At 42.8% G+C, this 20,236-nt stretch overlaps 1 protein-coding gene across 2 annotated transcripts in view; it reads right to left on the minus strand.

Annotated features, from left to right (window-relative positions):
• Positions 1–20,236, minus strand: part of ADAM12 (ADAM metallopeptidase domain 12) — a 383,818-nt gene that overhangs the window by 269,623 nt on the left and 93,959 nt on the right. For both annotated transcript variants that reach the window (XR_010661569.1, XM_065923533.1), the window contains exon 3: positions 1,720–1,793. Coding sequence is in view for 1 of the 2 variants with exons in the window: in XM_065923533.1 (XP_065779605.1) it covers positions 1,720–1,793 (74 nt within the window). In the remaining variant the exon portion in view is untranslated. The remainder of the gene's footprint in view (positions 1–1,719; positions 1,794–20,236) is intronic.

Below are 20,236 nucleotides of genomic sequence, written 5' to 3' on the forward strand. Positions count from 1 at the left end.
TTTTTGTTTGCATTGGATACATACTCCTTTTAGAGTGAAAACTAACTTGAGGTTTTTATTAAGTCAATTTCTGTTCCTATACCTGCAGCCCTAACATCATGCAAAGGTGCAGGCTCAGTCTCACTGTTGCCACTTACCACAATCCTCCACCAGGCTAATAAGAAGAATAGTTGCAGCAAAGACACTTCCCAAGTCCAGCTGCCAATCCTAAAACCCCATCAAGGTATACGTCACCACCAAAGGCCTTATTTTCTTTTGCTCTTTCAAGGAATACCTAGTTCTGTCCATTGTGATATTTTCAAAACCACATTCAAAGAGTAGGCACAAAAATTTAAATGTCCTATGATATTTGTATATGAAAAAAAGAGCATGACAGTATTTAATTTGCTGAGAGACATACCAAAAGCAATATTCAGGTTTCCATTCAACCCCCTGATTACCCAAGATGTGTGACTGAACTTCTTTATTAAGATCACCAAGTCACAAGAAAAGCTAAAATCTCATCATATACTGCTCACAAAATGCCAGGAGGCAGGCTGCACATCCTAAGAAGGAGACTGTGCTATTCTACATATATTCATTTGAAATACATGTATCTGTAATATATATTCACCTGTACTTTAAAATTTATCTATTTGTTTATAATTGCAGTGGACCACGGTGTCAGATACTGAATGTGAGAACTGGCCATTCACGAACCCGTTCGTCTGATTTGCTAAGGACCCTCAAACCAAAGCACTGATGTAAGTAAGTGATCTCATTCATTTACACAGAGATGCTAAGTCAGATTTCTGTGATGCAATATCTCTGGCAGAACTCATTTCAACGAAGCTGTCTTACCTATACTGTCATTTCAACGAAAACTCAGCATTTCGCTGATGGGCAAGAGACAGGAACCAGTCACTCTGAAAGCGAGAAACTCCCATTTTGGATCAAGCAAGACCTGGGAACTTGATTTATCTCTTTAAATACAGATTGCTTATTAGGGGAGCTTGATTCTTCTTTGGTACTAATCAAATAGGATAGTGGGGGGTCCTTTAGATCTGAGGAGCCCATGGAGAGAGCCACAGACTGTAAAGGGTGACAAAATATGAGCTGTTGTTTTCACTTATGCCCTGAAGCAGCCACAGTTTTCTCCAGGGAAGGCACACAAAATATGTAATAACATCCATGTGCTTCAGAAAAAAAAATATAATACCATTTTCTGGAAATTTATGTAATTTTGCAAAAAAAATGGGGGCCAAATTTTAAAATAAAAAGATAAAATAAATACTTCATAACACTGGAGACAAGCTCTGAAAGATAAAATAAACTCTTGGTATTTCCCAAGGAAAAAAAGAGCTTCAACCCATTTGAAGTTGTTTCTCCTTATATAACCCAGGAATTGCCAAAAGTCAACTAATTATGGAACAGTTATTGGAACAGAACAGAGGATGCTTAAATTCTATCCTTGAAAAGTCAGGCTCTGAAAAAAGAAACATCGGGACTATGAGAAAAACCTGCTGAGCTAGAAAGTTCTTTTTCAGAGTGATAAAATTCTTTATTTTTCCATTGGATCATTTTTTGAAGCTAATTCCAGCCTCAAATCCGAATCTGGATTATAAATCCACACATTCAGTTCTGCGTCTCTAAATGCCAACCTCAGGTACACAGCACCTTCCAGTCTCCGTGTCGAAACTTTCTCCTGTCTGGCCAGAAACATGAACTAACCCGACTTACTCATTTCTTTCCAGGTTCACGATCAGTTCTTTGCTCGTCAGTTGTATTCGCAAACTCAACGCTCCTGGGTGATTCTGAAAGACAAATAAGAGAAGTCAGTTGAAAATCATTTCACTTTGACATGCCAATATCTGACTATTCTCTGTAGACACAGTCAGTGGAGAGAGAGAAAAATGCACTTCTTCCTGGGACCATTCTGAGACCTTGAGTAGAGGAGACCAAACAAGCAGGATGAGTCTGGAAAATGCATCACTCTCCCAGATAGTAATGACCCGGAATTCCTGGCCTCTGTTCACCTTTCCGTGGGCCACGTAGGCTTCGGGTCCTTCTTGACTCATAATTTATTCCTTCTTTGGTTTCTCTGTTTCCAGCAAAGACACTTGCATTTTCCCCAACGGTTCATGTCAGAAATTTGGAGTCTGTCTTCCTCAACAACTCCATCCAATCCGTGAAAAGGTCCTGTTGAGTCACCCTCCAAAGCACAATTCCTGTGGTCCAGGTCTGACATCTCCACACCCTGCTCTGATTCGAACCTCCTGGAAGCTGCAAAACCCTCTAATCCAAGTCCCTCTATACCTACCTGAGCTTTCCTCCCATTCACTCCTCAATGGCAGGTCAAGGATATTTTAAAAATCACAGCCTCATCCATCTACCCTTATGGATGATAGTACATTGACATCTCAGCACGCTGATGATAATATGCGAATTTTTTTTCAAAAAAATTTTACTTAATCATAGTTGATATAAAATATTATATAAGTTACAGGTGTACAACATACTGATTCACAATTTTTAAAGGTTATATTCCATTTATAGTTATTGTAAAAATACTGGCTATATTCTCTATCCTTGTAGCTTATACTATACCTAATAGTTTGTACCTTTAATTCCCTTCCCCATATGGCCTCTCCCCACTGCAAACCACTAATTTGTTTTCTGTATCTATGAGTCTACTCTTTTTTTCTGTATTCACTAACTTGTTGTATTTTTTTAGATTCCATATATAAGTGATATCATACAGTATTTACCCTCCAAACCCATCCATGTTGCTGTAAATAGCAAAGTTTTCATTCCTTTTTATGACTGAGTAGTATTCCATTGTGTATATCCATCCATTCTCCACTCATCTATTGATGGACACTTAGGTTGCTCCCATATCTTGCCTTTGTAAGTAATGTGGCTATAAACATTGGAGTGCATCTGTTTTTTTGAATTTGTGTTTTTGTTTTTTTGGGGGGTGGTATATGCCCAGGAGTGGAACTGCTGGGCCATATGGTAACTTTCTTTTCAGGTTTTGAGAAACCTCCATACTGTTCACTGTTTTTCACCCTTTAACGTGGACTATAGTGCCTACGTGCCTACACGCCCTCCTGGCCCTCCACACCCACCTGCATTGCTCTCCCCCTGGCTCACCCAGCTCCAGCCACACTGACTTTGCCAGCTCCTCCAACACACCAGGCTGCTTGGCAGCTCTGAGGCAACATTCCCTCTGCCTGGGATGCTTTCTCCAGCTACCCAGAATCAGCTTAAATATCAAGGATCCAAAGAAGCCTTACCTCACTCCCCGGTCTAATGACACCCACCTCTCCCCAGGTCTTCTTTCTTCCAGTCTCCTGCCCCCTCCCTCCCTGGAAGGAAGAACTCCCTTCCTACTCATTATAATTCAGTATGTTGATTTGTGGGTCCACCTGTTTATTATGTCCCTTTTGTTGTTTGGTTGTTCAGTCACTCAGTCGTGTCTGACTCATTCGTAGTCCACGGACTGCAGCACGCCAGGCTTCCCTGTCCTTCACGATCTCCCCGAGTTTGCTCAAATCCATGGCCGTCAATTTGTTGATGCCATTTAAGCATCTCATCCTCTGTCCCCTTCCTTATCCTCCATGGTGCCAGACAAATAACAGAAGCTCAGTTAACATTTGGTGAAGAAAAGAATCAATGAATGAATAGGGCCAACAGCTCTACATCTTCTCCTTCTTGCTAGGCAGACACCTTCCTCCACCTTGCTTCTGGGTCCCAAGAAACCCTAGTCTGTGCTTGCCGGTCTGTCAGTGGGGGGCAGGCATCTATATTCACTGTTCTGCCCCAGAAATCCCAACAAGTTTCTTGCCCCTCCTGGAGAATACAGCCGTGCAGTACTGTCCCTAAATCCACATCCCTCTCCCAGGTTAGCCCCCATCTAAACCAGGGTGGTTGAACATGTCACATCCCTCTCGATGAGCCCAAGTCAGTGATGCAACATCCTTACCCAAGTCAAAATCTATTTGCCATCCCATAGTTATTCTACAAAGCCTCTTCCTTGCTTCCCTGCCTATTACATCCTCAGATGTAAAATCCCCTGATTCTGGGGATGGGTGGTCAAACTCCAACTCCCTCTGTCCCCGCAGCTAACATATTTCAATTGGAGGCATCACATGTCCATCTGGCATTTCTAAAATGTTTAATGTTGATTTTGAAAAGTGAATGTTGTGCTTTCATTCTGAGGAGCTGGAGAGAGAGTTCACCCAGCATGACCACGCCCTGACTCAGCTCACCATAGTTGGTGTGCTCAGCTCAGGCCAGGCAGTACTGCCCGCTGTCCAGGTGGATGGGAGAAGGGCAGAGGATGAGTTAATTCACAAATGATGCAACCAAGGTAAAGTAGAAAGAAAGTAGAGCCACTCAGTCATGTCTGACTTGTTGTGACCCCACGGATCGTACCCGCCAGGTTCCTCTGTCCAGGGAATTCTCTAGGTAAGAACACCAGAGTGGGTTGCCATTTCATTCTCCAGGGGATCTTCCCAACCCAGGGATTGAACCTGGATCTCCTGCATTGCAGGCAGATTCTTTACCATCAGAGCCACCAGGGAAGCAGCCAAGGTAAGGAAGGACAAAATGCCATCATAGCCCACTGAGGAAACGAAGGCTGCTTAGCGACTTAAAAAGATCACAGTGGAGGAGAGATGGGTCAGGACAGAACTGAGAACGTGAACGCAAGATCACCAGCTCCTCCCAGGCGGTCTTGCCCTGGTGCTGCACGTGAAATTTCAATCTTGTTCAAACATCATCACCCACATTAAATTACTGCTGCTGACTTCAGGGTATTGGTTTTGTCTGCCTTTATAAGTTCTTCTGGATTCATGCTTCAACAAAAGGGGAATAAGTTTAGACATAATTCTCTAACATTCCATATTTGAAAGACACTATTATAACTATTATTATTCAATAAGAATATATTATATCCAAAAAGAGAAGGGGGCAGCAGAGGATGAGATGGTTAGATAGCATCCCCGACGCAATGGACATGAATTTGAGCAAACTCCAGGAGACAGTGGTCAGAGGCCTGGCATGCTGCAGTCCATGGGATTGCTGAGTCAGGCACAATTTAGCGACTGAATGACAAAATTATAACTCCAAAGTTCAAGGGACTTTTTTCAAGACAGCATTTCAGCTTGTCTATGAAGAATCACATGCTCATAAGAGATAAATGGATTGTATAATAAGTTCCAATAACTAACATTAAAATAGTGAGTTTAGATGAAACAAAATTGAAATAGAACCCACAACAGAAGGTCACACAAGTTTGGGGATAATATATAACTTGAATTAACTAATGCCATATAACCAGGGAGAGCCACAAAGGGTGAGACACTATTGACTATATTTTAGGGCAGCCCTTGGAATGTCTTTTTGTAATTTCCCATATCTAATATGGTAACCATTAGCCACATATGGCTAGTTAAATTTAAATTAATTAAAGCGACATCAAAATTAAAAATCAGTTCATCAGTCGCACTGAACACATTTCAAGACTCTAAAGCAGCACGGAGCTACTGGTTATCCCTGCTATACAGCTCAGATGTGGAACATTTATTTTCACAGGGTTCACATAAATTTCCATCTTCACTGCGCACCCCTGAGTCAGTAATAAAGGCCTGAAACTTGCATCATCCAATAGCTGCCCGAGTACTACACTATTTTGAAAATTGGTGCTTTTGGGGGATAAAACTAAGTGCCAGCATAAGTTGTTATTTTTTTTTTAAAGAAAGCTCTTCTCAATTAATTGATGGGTGACATTATTTTTTAAGTAGTTACTTAAGCTTGAGAGTTAAACTGGTGGATATTCATATACATAAACTACTTAAGTATTATATTTGGGTTTAAACAGATCTTATTTGTTTAAATAATTGTATTTACTTGTTTATTTCTGACTGCTGGGTCTTGCTTGCTATGTGGGCTTTCCTCCAGCTTGGGCGAGTGGGGCTATGCCCTGCTTGCGATGCCCGGGTTTCTCACCGTGGTGGCTTCTCTTGTGGCACCGGCTGCAGGGCGCCTGGGGCTTCAGCAGCTGCTACTCGTGGGCTCAGGGCTGGAGAACGCGGGCTCCGTAGCTGTCAGAGGCCTAGCTGCCCCGTGGCGTGTGGGATCTTCCCGGAGCAGGGACCAAAGCCGTGTCTCCTGCATTGACAGGTGGACTTTCTACCACTGAGCCACCGGGGAAGCCCAGACCTTGTTTTCTATGGATTCATTCTAATGACGATACAAACATCAGTGATCTAGAAAAACCACACTTCCTACTTGTTATATTTTGATACTCCCTGGTGTTTCTAAGAATTGTATGGATTTCTGAGCATTTGCTGAACTTTTAAACTCAATATTCCTAAACACGCATAACTTCCTTTGATTTTAATAGAGCAGACAAAAAAAGTGTTTCTCAGCCCTGGATTTGCTTTCGAGTCTGCCACAAGGACTTTTACCTAAATTTACCCATACTTCCTGACACTGGGATTTAATTACAAACACATACAGAGAGTTCTCTCCAAGGTCTACAATTTGTACTCATTAATTATATCTTAGAAAAACAAGATCATTAATTACTCTTGCAACAAAAGAGTAGAACAAAAATACATCTCAATGTTCTGTCAAGATGTGTCCAAGCAGCATATGTTTGTCTATTTTATATATATGTGTGAAAATAATTACTTTAATTACAAATTGTGTTTGCCTAAGATATGGCATACATCACTATTTTATATTTTTCTCTTTTCTCACACCTAATTATTTTAAAGACAAATACTGACAATTACATTTGTAAATAAAAATTAAATATTTGCAGCATCCTCTTGACTTCCTGAAAAATTCAGCTAACTTAAACCAAACATTTGTACTAATTCCACATAAAGTACCTACAGGAGCTATTAGAATGCTGTAATGTCAACATATTTCAAATGAATACATTTTTCCCCAGGGAGGTAGAAAGAGCTTTATCTGTATGTTTTAGTTGAGACCTGATTTGCCTGTATAGGCAAATTCGATGGAGAAGCTAAACAGAGAGCTATTTTAACGAAAAACCACTCCTTGCTAAAGATTTTTTAGTTTAAAATCATGTATTCATCCCATTTCCTTTTGATTTATAGACATAGGAGATGATGAACTAGTACTGGTTAAATACAGCATTCATTTTTAAAAATGACATATTGATTGCCCTAATAAAACCATATCTTATGAAAGCTCAAAGAACTGTATTTGCTGAATAAAACAATTAAATGCTTATCACTATGCTAGAAATGTCTTGACAGTCATTATAATTCTATTTTTTAATTGGGGAAAGTATATCCAAGCGAATATATAAAATATACAATTTATATAAAAGTATAATTTAAAAAACAACAATAAAATAATCACCAGGGTACCTACCACCCAATTGAAAAGTCAAAATATTTCCAGAATCCTAGAAGCCACCCTGTATTCACTTGCTAAGGTTGCCAAGACAAAGTATCACAGACTGGGTAGATTAACTAACAAGAATTCATTTTTGCACAGTTCTGGAAGCTAGAAGCCCAGGACCAAGGGCACATTTAGTTTCTTCTGAGGCTGCTCTCCTTGTAAGTTCCTTGTGGAAATGAGTTTAGGCTGGCTCTCCCAAATGGCTTGCCCAGGCAGGTCTACAAAGTAAAGCTCTGGCTGGACCCCACTGCCTGTCACTGGGACCCTCATCTGCCCTGTACTTTTTCTGAAGTCTCCCACAATGCACTTGTCCAGCACATCCCTCTTACCTGGAAATATAAACACACGTTTTAAAAGTGATTTTTTAAAATTAGCTATAGTATTTTTCTTCTCATTATTATTTGCTGAGTTGTTTTTGTTTAGTCTGTGTTAATAGCATTTTTATTCACAATAACCTCTTAAATGATATCCTACAGCAATGTAAATTATTTTCTCTGCTATGTGTTACTTATGAAAAATATTATAACATCAATAAAGGGATCTTAAAAATGATCTAATTTCATGTTTCACTCTAAAATGTTAGGCTGCTATTCTTTAATTTGTGTAACTGGGGGCTCACCGAAACCTGGATTTAAATTGTTTCATCCTTGATGGCTACAAAATATCCCAAGTCAACAAAAGTAGATTTCTAGGAATGAAGGAATGCTTATGATTTTTTTTCCCCTCTGATGAATGGAATGATACACTGCACCATCTCCTTAATGTTTCTATGTCTTCAAATAATAGCCAACTTTCAATGACTTAGAAAAATCTTAACCTGACCATTAAGTGGAAATAAGGTGAGAGTGCCTGCAGAAAGGAAGGGAACGGCATTAAAAATCAGAAGTGGGGACCACAGCCAAATACACACCCATCACCACGTCTAGGTTATCCTTGCAAGGACGATAATCAGTCAGAGCCAAAGTCATTTACCTCCACCACTGATACCAGAAGCTCACAGGAACCTAATTTTTCAAGCAGAACAAAAATATTAAAATATTGCATTCCAGGGACTCTGAAATAACTAAATCCCTCCCTGGCACTAAATAAATGCTTCAGGCTGTAGGTCTGGCACTCATAGGGCACGAGGGAGTCATTTATTGCTATGAATATTTAGAGGCAATCTTGATTACCGCTTTAATATTAGTGCAGTGGTTCCACAGTCAGGAAGATATGAGCATCATGGAGTTGAGAGAGGACAAAACTGAATTAACTGGAGAATAACACAGTAAGGATGAGGGCACCGCAGCACCATGATGGGCGTCCCTGGCTTGGAGACTTTTCGTTATTACGTAAATGATGCTAATGTTTATTCATGAGTCACTGATACTATTCTCTGATGGGAAAAGGACATTAGCAAACCTCTTGTTAAAATGTGCAGAATGGCGCATGTTATCCTCAGGTAAGAAGTGCTTTTGAAAGATATAGAATGTAGCTTGAAGCTGTTTTTGTGTTAAAATATGAGGTTATTTTTTACACTGTTTTTTTTCTTACTGTATTGCTCTGCACAGTGGGTTCACAGGTTTCCAGCCCACTTCTCCTTTCCCACCAAAAAAAGGCAAAACCATTTGTCCTTTGGCATGTGTAATGTTCTTATTTCAAGTTCTTTATGCTGTTGCTACTGGCAGGACACTAATGCTTAAATTTGCAGCATTTCAGATTTCCATTTTTGACTACTCTAGCCAGTGCATCTTGAAGAAATAGAGATCAATGAAAAGAAATAGAGTAAAACAATAGAATGAGAAAGACTGGAGATATCTTCAAGAAAATTAGAGATACCAAGGGAACATTTCAAGAAAATACTGGCCTGTAAGAAATGGTATGGACCTAACAGAAGCAGAAGACATTAAGAAGAGGTGGCAAGAACACACAGAAGAACTGTACAAAAAAGATCTTCATGACCCAGATAATCATGATGGTGTGATCACTCACCTAGAGCCAGACATCCTGGAATGGGAAGTCAAGTGGGCGTTAAGAAGCATCACTACAAACAAAACTAGTGGAGGTGATGGAATTCCAGCTTAGCTATTTCAAATCTTAAAAGATGATGCTGTTAAACTGTTGCACTCAATATGCCAGCAAATTTGGAAAACTCAGCAATGACCACAGGACTGGAAAAGGTCAGTTTTCATTCCAATCCCAAAGAAAGGCAATGCCAAAGAATGTTCAAACTACCACACAATTGCACTCATCTTCCAAGCTAGCAAAGTAATGCTCAAAATCTCCAAGCTAGGCTTCAACAGTACATGAACTGAGAAGTTTCAGATGTTCAAGCTGGATTTAGAAAAGGCAGAGGAACCAGAGGTCAAATTGCCAACAACCATTGAATTATAGAAAAAGCAAGAGAATTCCAGAAAAACATCTACCTCTGCTTCGTTGACTATGCTAAAGCCTTTGACTGTGTGGATCACAACAAACTGTAGAAAATTCTTAAAGAGATGGGAATCCCTGACCATGTTACCTGCCTCCTGAGAAATCTATATGCAGGTCAAGAAGCAACAGTTAGAACTGGACATAGAACAACAGACTGATTCCAAGTTGGGAAAGGAGTATGTCAAGGCTGTATATTGTCACCCTGCTTACTTAACTTATATGTAGAGTTGGTAGTGGTGTTTTAGTTGCTAAGTCATGTCTTACTCTTGAGACCCCCATGGACTGTAGTCTGCCAGGCTCCTCTGTTCATGCGATTCTCCAGGCAAGAATAATGGAGTGGGTTGCTATTTCCTTCTCCAGGGGATCCTCCCAACCCAGGAATCAAACTGGGGTCTCCTGCATTGCAGGCAGATTCTCTACTGACTGAGCTATGAGGAAAGCTAATGCAAAATGCCGGACAAGCAGGAATCAAGATTGCAAGGAGAAATATCAATAACCTCAGATATGCAAATGACACCACTCTTATGGCAGAAACCAAAGAGGAACTAAAGAGCCTCTTGATAAAGGTCAAAGAAAAGAGTGAAAAAACTGGTTTAAAACTCAACATTCAGAAAATGAAGATCATGGCATCTGCTCCCCATCACTTCATAGGAAGTAGATGGGGAAACAATGGAAACAGTGAGAGACTTTATTTTCTTGGGCTCCAAAATTACTGTAGACGGTGACTGCAGCCATGAAATTAAAAGATGCTTGCTCCTTGGAAGAAAAGCTATGACAAACATAGTCAATATATTAAAAAGCAGAGGCATTCATTACTTTGCCAACAAAGGTCCACCTAGTCAAATCTATAGTTTTTTCCAGTAGTCACGTATGAATCACGAGTAGGACCATAAAGAAAGCTGAGTGCCAAAGAACTGATGCTTTTGAATTGTAGTGCTGGAGAAGACTCTTGAGAGTCTGCAAGGAGATCAAACCAGTCAATCCTAAAGGAAACTAGTCCTAAATATTCATTGGCAAAGGCTGATGTTGAAGCTGAAACTCCAATACTTTGGCCACCAGATGCAAAGAACCAGCTCATTGGAAAGGGCCCCATGCTGGGAAAGATTGAAGGCAGGAGAAGGGAGCGACAGAGGATGAGATGGTTGGCTGGTATCACCAACTTGAGGGACATGAGTTTGTGCAAGCTCTGGGAGTTGGTGAAGGACAGGGAAGCCAGGCGTGCTGCAGTCCACTGGCTCACAGAGTCGAACACGACTGAACTGACTGAACTGACAGAATCAGAGCATCTTAAAGTCTCATTAATTCATTGAAATAGCACTATTCTGTCTCCATGCATCTGTACACTACAGGATTACAGTTCCTCATGCTCTGAGGACAATCTAAGGACATCTAAGGACATCTAAGGACAATGGCAGATTCTGAGTGGAAAACGGTCATCTGTTTACTGTTGGGTTGTAAGAGGAGCCCAAAGCCTGACTTAACAGAAAGCAATCTGGAAAGCACCATGATGCAGGTTTCTCAAACATAACCCATCTAAATTTCAATTCTTATGTTACCACCTCTCCTCAATCCAATGCAAAGGTGAACTTGGGGAAAATTCACTCCCAGAGGCACGCATCCCACAGATGCAAGTGGCTGCATAGAGGACCCCTTCCTAGTGAGGCGGGAACCAGGCCATAGAGGGTTCTGCTCCCCTGCTGAGAGGAGGCTGGGAGCTGGACCACTCACACTCGGGGCTGGCTGAGACAGCCAGTGACTGCCAGTTCCCAGTCTGGCTCCTGGCCCCTTCGGGTCACTGGAGAGGATGCCTGCTCTCCTGCTCAGTTTCTTGGGACCTTAGTGATAAAGAATCCAAATGGGAGCAGAGGGCAGAGAGTGTGCAACAAGAGGAAGAGTGGATGAGCTCAACGCAGAGCAATGTCAATTACAAGGTGATGGGAGAGGGGCTGCAGAGATAGAAATCAGCACCGTGCCGGGGGGGGGGGGGTGTCAGGGTGGGAGGGACTTGAGGACAGTCTGTTCTGCTGCTTAACTGTTCGTAACTGCTCTGGGCTTGGCGGCTGGACCCTGACCACCTCGTGGTGACACAGTGGCTTGGGAGCTAAACAGTGCGGTGAGATGGTGCTGCTGAAATGGGCCCCTGACGTCAGATCCCAGCAGTCTGTGGGCTGATCCCCAGACCTCCGCTGCCCTCCCTTCCCACCCCCTGCTTCAGACATCTCCATTATCAGGAGGGACGGACAAACTCAAGCTCTGCCTGACTGCCTGCTGATGGCTCAGCAACATCAGGACGCCTGGGGCAGGAGGCCAATGGCTACGATGGATTTTCCCATCAACCAGGCACTTGATCATTTAAAAGACCACCCGCAGCCCGAGTGCCATGGGCCTGTCACCCTGCACACACGAGGGACCAGCACCTCCTGAATGTTCGTTGTCAGTGAGGCTGCACCACAAAAATGGGGCTTGTGATGCGGCATGCTGTGTGAGAAGAAGGCCTTGGCTGGGTGCCTGGGCCGGGGTTCACCCCAGCATCTTCAGACTCCCTCCAACAGCCAGGAAGAAGGTCACTGAGCCCCTGAGTGATGCCTTGTTGTTAAATCACTAAGTTGTGCCTGACTCTTTGCGACCCCGTGGACTGCAGCACGCCAGGCCTCCCTGTCCATCACCAACTCCTGGAGCTTGCACAAACTCATGTCCATCGAGTCGGTGATGCCATCCAACCACCTCATCCTCTGTCGTCCCCTTCTCCTCCTGCCTTCAATCTTTCCCAGCATCCGGGTCAATGAGTCAGCTCTTCACATCAGGTGGCCAAAGGATTGGGTCCTAGGGGCAAAGTGATGCCTATGGCCGTCTTAAGTTGGATGTTTAGGAAGAAATAGGTAACAGCGCCTCTGCCTTTGAATGCAAAGAAGCAATACTCTCACCTAATAAAGAACTATTTCATCTTGAAAACAGTGTTTTCCCATTTGGAAGACTGTACGTGGAAGAGGCTCAGGCCAGAAATATGTCCACAGACAGGCCGGGTGCTGCCACTCAGGCTGAGGGACTGCTGGTGGCCTCTCTGCTGTCCTCTCTGGGGATAACAATCCTGCCTAACAGTGTGGTTGGCAGAAAAACGGGCCCCCAAAGATGTTCGAGGGGCTTCTCTGGTGGCTCAGTCCATAAAAAATCTGCTTGCAATGCAAGAGATCACCTGCAATGCAGGAGACCTGAGTTTGATCCCTGGGTGGGGAAGATCTCCTTGAGAAGGAAATGGCAACCCGCTCCAGTATTCTTGCCTGGGGAATCCTATGGACACAGGAGTCCGGTGGGGTATAGTCCATGGGGTCGCAAGAGTTGGACACGACTTAGTGACTAAACCACCACCGCAGATGTTCTAACCTGTGAATATGTGATCTTCCCTGCAAAAAGGGGCCTCATAGATGTGTAAAGAGGCACAGGGAGATATTATCCTGGTTTATTCAGATGGGCCCAGCATACTCATGAGGGTCCTAAAAAGCAGAGGTAACTTTCACTGCTGGGGTTGGACAGATGTACAGGAGAGTCTGACTGTTTAGCTCACTTTCAAGATGGAGCAAGGGTTTTGCAAGCCATGGAAGCAGAGGCCTCAAGAAGCTAGGAGTGGCCCTTCACCTTCAGCCAGTGAGAATACAGTGATCTGAGCCCGACAAACCTCCAAAGCTGACTTCTGCCAGCATCTCAATTGAGCAGGACAGACCCTCCCTGATGTCGCCATCAAGAAGGGCAGCTCGGAGAAAGCCTTGATTTTAACCTAGTGAGATGCAAAGCAGGAAATCCAACTCAGCCACCCGCCTTGTGACCTTCAGAACTGAGAGATCAAAAAGGGGTACTGTTTCAAGCCACTTAAGCTGTGGCAGTTTGGTAGAAGAGCAACAGAAAACTGAAATCGTCAGGAAGATTCTGCGAGGTTCAAAGAGTGAAGTGTCTGTTTGGAGACCACCGTGCACGACAAGATGGAAATGCGTGTTCATTACAGAAATCCAATCACAAACGAAACTGCTACTTCCCAGAATGACAGTGACAAAAGACCATTTCACCTATTATTTATTGCTTTTTACCCAAATTGAAACCCCTTGATGCTTTCTGTATTTTGATCTAAATGGGGATAATAAAACTAAGTTCTGTAAGATGCTAACAAGTTTTCAAAGAGAAATTTTATATATTCACTAGTTGGTGGCCTGTTTATAGGGGCTTCCCCGGTGCCTCAGTTGGTAAAGAATCTGCCTGCAATGCAGGAGACACAGGTTGGATCCCTGGGTCGGGAAGATCCCCTGGAGAAGGGAATGGCTATCCACTCCAATATTCCTGCCTGGAGAATCCCATAGACAGAAGAGTCTGGCAAGCTACAGTCCATGGGGTCGCAAAGAGTCAGACACGACTGAGTGAGTGAGCACATGAATACATCCCCCTCTTTTGTGGATTTCCTTCCCGTTTAGGTCACCACAGAGCATTGCATAGCATTCCCTGCGCTGTACAGTAGGTTCTCATTAGTTATCGAGTCTACACATGTCAGTCCCATGGGAATACATGTCAATCCCAGTCTCCAACTCTTTCCATCCCTTCCCTCCCCCTCTTGGTTTCCAGACATTTGTTCTCTACATCTGTGTCTCTATTTCTGCTTTGCAAATAAGGTCACCTACACCATTTCTCTAGATTGCACATATATGCATTAACATGCAATACCTGTTTTTCATACAGAGTGAAGTAAGCCAGAAAGACTTATTTTCGAGCATCAAGCAGTGGAAACTGAATTCAGTAGCACTTGTTTTATGTGAAGGAAGATCTTTTTCCTGTCTGACCAGTGTTACAGAAGAGAGTGGAAGGTTCTGGAAGACCCACGTGGACACAGTGTGGAACACATGAATGCTCTTCATCTTGATGTGAAATATTTTGAAGATAACCCTTTCTAAGGTTTGCTTACTGATATAGCCAGGAATAGTATGATAATAGAAAACAGGACAGACCATTGCTTTTTGGAACAACTCGCGTAGTCTTATAAGACACAGCCGTAAAATAATACGCACTGTGTTTATTAACTAGAAGGCCTGGTTTCCAATTCAAAGTTCATTTATCTAACTAATTTGATGTCTGGAAACATTCATGCACCATTTTTTCCTACAACCCCATTTCGAAACTGTCAGTCAGTGGAAGTTAATAGCTTAAGTTGCTAGTTTGTTTGCAGGCAAGCTGTCTTCTAGAGAGACTATCCCATTCACATGTTGACTAAGAGCCATTTATAAAACATCACTGTAATCTCTTTCAAATAAACATTAGCAGAATATAATAAACTATTTAAAAAAGCAATCCTGCTGTCAATCACGGAGGCAGTATCAAGTCATTCTGTCCCAAGTGAAGCCTAGTGCAAACAAGTTTTTCTGTCCCAAACAGTGTTATAGCTAATTATTAACTTTTTATGAAACACACCCTAATTGCTCCATGAAAACTCATGCTAAAAGCCTTGTAGAGAGCTACAAGGGAATTCATATTACACAACTTCATGCTAAAAGCCTTGTAGAGAGCTACAAGGGAATTCATATTACACAACTTCAAGCTAAAGGCCTTGTAGAGAGCTACAAGGGAATTCATATTACACAACTTCATGCTAAAGGCCTTGTAGAGAGCTACAAGGGAACTCATATTACACAACTTCATGCTAAAGGCCTTGTAGAGAGCTACCAGAGAATTCATATTACACAACTTCAGACAGAAATTGCAGTATACATGTCACCAGCTTTTCCCATAGCTTGACTCTCATGCTATTTCTTGAGGCATTTGGGCCTCAGCATCAGGAGGGAGAAACAGCAGGACAGATGCAGGTGGCTGGCAGGGGCTGGGAGAGGACCGCAGGGGCAGTGTTAGGAGGCGGAGCCAGACAGGATGGCCCCATGGGCATGGATGACAGCTCTGTGACGGAGGCCACAGAAGGGCAGAGAGGGACTCAAGCGGCCACTCACTCCACGGAGTGCACAGGACTCTGTACCCCAGAAGACACAGTTTTCCATATTTTTTTCTATAAATATTTTAAGCTTTGTGGACCATTTGGTCTTTGCTAGGACTACTCAACTCTGCTGGTGCAGGGCAAAAACAGCCACAGACAATACATAAATGAATGGGCATGGCTATGTGCCAATAAAACTTTATTTATGGACAGGGACATTTGAACTTCATGTCATTTTATATATCATGAAATAGCAACCATCTTTTGATTTTTTTTTCCCCCAGCCACTTAAAAATGTAAAAAAAATATTCTCAAACGTAAGCGAGCATCAAAATCTCCTAGAGGGCTTGTGGAAGTGCATATTGTAGGGTCCACCGCGAGTTTCTTATTCAGTAGATCTGGGAGGGGGCCTGGCAATTGCATTTCTGAGAAGTAGTCAGATGACTGACGCTGCTGGTCCAGGGACCACATTTTCAGAACTGCTGTGCCAGACCCAGTTTTGCAGGGTGACAGTTCACGAGCCTCCCTCAGCCTGCAGCTGATATTGGTTTGGCACCAAAGCGCAGGCCACCCAGCTTGTCAATTTGATTGAATTGCTGATCTCTAAGAGTCAGGAAAATTCTCAGACAAATCTGGATGGGTTGCTTCTTGGAGAAAAAAACAGTATCAGACAAATGGCAACCCTGGGCTTGCAGTTCACAGGGCAACAACCGGCTAAAGTTGAAGGGCAATTGCTCATTCTTCTAGTCCCCCCTGCCCGACCGTACCTCCACACGGCGGCCAAGGGGCAAAGGTGACCTACTGTCTTACACCTGGCCAGCTTTGCTTTTTATAACACCAGCTTGGCTCCTTGCAGTACTGGAATTCGCAATCTCTGGTCTAAAATCAAACAGGACGATGATATGGGTTGGATGATTAGAAATAAGCATAGCAGGAATGGATGAACCCGCCTTTTCTTCTGCTGCCTCCTCTGTCCTCCAGGACTCCTCCTCATCCCAGAGGGCCCATGAGATGCTCCTAACCTTCAAGTCCCTGCCTGACAGCTCAGGTAGAGCTATCCTCTCCCTGCACTTTACACTATATCTCACATTTGCCTGGGGCATGGTTATTTCTGTTCATGGCAAAGTGCTCGCCAGGCTACAAGCTTCTGGAAGCCTCAGTCAATTTTGAACATACATCAGGGTGCCTCAAGTGCTACTTTCTCATACATCCAAAGCACGAAACCAATGATCAATGGTTTGATTCATTTGATCAAGACATTCAGAAGTGCTGCTCAGTCATCTCTTCATCAAACAGTTACATGCCAGGTCCTCTGCTACATTCAGGCAGTCTACCCTGTGAGCCAAGCTTGATCTTCACTCCAAAGTTCAGAGTAACGAAAATACCTTATTATACTGAACTTCCTTGGTGGCCCAGATCGGAAAGAATCCACTTGCAATGTGGGAGATCTGGGTTCGATCCCTGGATTGGGAAGATCCCCTGGAGGAGGGCATGGCAACCCACTCCAGTACTCTTGTTTGGAGAATCCCCATGGACAGAAAAACCTGGTGGGCTACAGTGCATGGGGTCGCAAAGAGTCAAATATGACTCAGCCACTAAACACACATACTGAACAACAGAATATACCAGCTACTTTGTCGGTGATGTTGTGTTAACAAAGTTACATATTTAAATTTACCCTTAATACAGACAATTTTTAGGCCAACATAGAAAATCTCCTCCTTGCTGAGAACAAGGCTGGAGTTATCACAAATGTGTCATCAGCAAATTCTTAGCCTATCTTGAGCATTCCTGGATTAGCCATCTTAAACTAAACCACAGAGGGCAAATGTGACAGCATTTAAGAGGCTCCCGTGTGGGGTTTCTCCTAGGACAATGCCAGCTGCCTCCAAGTGGTCATGGCAACACTGTGCCTTCACCGGGGCTTCTGTGACTCTGGCTTTAAGGACAGCCAGAAGGGCTCAGGGCTCCCTCTCTGTCCTGCTGGGAAAAAAAAAGGAGAAGCTCCAGTCCTGTAAATGATCTTACAACAGCTATACGAAACTGGACCAACAATCATTTACCTGGATTGTACAACTAAGCAATGTTGACGTGACAAAAGGCAAAACAGAGAAAGAGGTGTCAAGACGGCCAGCAGACGCAGCAGAGGGGTACAAACAGTCTACGGCTAACCTTCAAGATTTTTATCCAAGAAAGTGAAAGTGTTAGTCATGCGGTCATGTCTGACTCTTTGCAACCACATGGACTGTAGCCCAACAGGTTCCTCTGTCCATGGAATTCTCCAGGCAAGTACATGGAAGTGGGCTGCCATTTCCTCTTCCAGGGGATCTTTCAGACCCAGGGATTGAACCCGGTCTCCTACATCACAGGTAGATTCTTACCGTCTGAGCCACCCGGAAAGTCCTTTTGAACCAAAGAGAATGAAAATTCTATTATCTTCTAGACATAGAAGGTCATAGAAGGATGCCTGAAGCTTTACTGAAAAAAAATTTTTTTATTAGTAACAATTTCAAGGGGAGTCATTCAGAAACAATTTCAGATGAGTTACTAACTAGAAGACATTTTGTATAAATAAAATTGTGCATACATATATAGATTTTTCTTACACTGAAAAGGGGATCTTACCTAAAGGTGCACTGAAATAAAGAACTGTAAAAACTGTTGCATGGTCATTAAGTTTAAATTCAAGGTTTCCCTGATAATTCTTTATAAATAGAAACACTGGGCATACCCAGGGAACTATACTCACTTTTAAAACCTTTTTCACTGAAGTGTAATCGCTCTTCCAGCAGTGTTAGTTTCTATCCCCCCCCCACCTCCCATCCCACCCTCTGGGTCATCACAGGGCTCCGAGCTGAGCTCCCGGCACTCTACCACAGGCTCCCGCCAGCTGTCTGCTTCACACACGGTGGTGTATGGACGTAAACCTGACCTCCAATTCGTCCCACCCTCGCCTTCCCCTTCCCAAACGACCAGTCTCTACAGTGCTGCTCTATTCTCGCCCTGGAGCTAGGTTCATCTGTACCATTTTTCTAGATTCCACACACACCCACTGAAAGTGAAAGTGAAGTCGCTCAGTTGTGCCCGACTCTCTGCGACCCCATGGACAGCAGCTTGCACCAGGCTCCTCCGCCCATGGGATTTTCTAGGCAAGAGTACTGGAGTGGGTTACCATTTCCTCCTCCAGGGAATCTTCCCAACCCAGGGATTGAACCCAGGTCTCCCGCCTTGTAGACAGACGCTTTACCATCTGAGCCATCAGGGAAGTCCTGGCATGTATACCAATACATGCATCAGTATACAATATTTTCCTCTTTCTGACTGACTTCACTCTGTATGACGGACTCTAGGTCCATCCGCATCTCTAAAATAACTCAGTTTCATTCCTTTTTATGGCTGAGCAATATGCCATTGCATATACACACACATACATATATATACACATTGCATATATATACATTGTATACATGTATACATATATATTAGTTGTGTGTATATATATATATATTTTTCATCCACATCCATTCATCTGTCGATGGACATTTAGGTTTTTCTCATGTTCCAACTATCGTAAATAGTGCCACAATGAACACTGGGATACATGTGAACTATGTTCAATATTGTAATAACTTAGAAAAGAACCTGAAAAAGAATATACATATATATGCTTGTATATGAAACTGAATCACTTACCCATCAACCAGAAACTAACACAACATTGTAAATCAATTATACTTTGGGAAAGATTTTTTTTTAAAGCTAGGAGGTGATCAATTAAGTCCATCACTAGCTTTATTCTAAACTAGAACTCATTTTTTTCCATTATAGCTACCTTCCCCTCTAAAAATAAATAGGATCACAAGAGAATCAGGGTCAAATTCAAGCTCCATGAATTACTACCACTGTGACTGAGTCGTTGTTGGCCTCCGTGAGCCTGTTTCTTCACTTGTAAATCATAGTAATATCAGCTGGGAGGATTAAACGACATAGTTTATACCAGCACTTGGCCAAGGCTGCACGCAGGAGGCACTTAATGTGATTGACGGTAAGGATTACACCACGCTTCTGCTTGTATTGATCACACCTCTGCTCCTCTCCCTAAGAATATATTTCTGCCTTCCAATCCAGCAAAACATTCCCATTCTCACAATCTACTTTCCATTTTACCATAATATCTGATAGCAACATACACATACAAAAACATATTTATTTCTATTCTTCTATTGGAATTTTTGAAAGAAAGAATTTCTCATAAAAGCCTTATCCAAACTGTCGATCATGGTTATCTGAATAAGAAAAGGAATGTTTATAAAGCCCTTCTCAACAAATCGAGAGGACTCTGTCCCTCACCCCCAAGATATATACATACCTGTACATTTTTTTGGCCCATCCTAGAAAGATGCTGTTCATAAAGAAAAACTGCAAAACTATGGGATGTGGAGC

Source organism: Muntiacus reevesi, chromosome 2 (genome assembly GCF_963930625.1).
Source record: "Muntiacus reevesi chromosome 2, mMunRee1.1, whole genome shotgun sequence".
Taxonomy (NCBI): domain Eukaryota; kingdom Metazoa; phylum Chordata; class Mammalia; order Artiodactyla; family Cervidae; genus Muntiacus; species Muntiacus reevesi.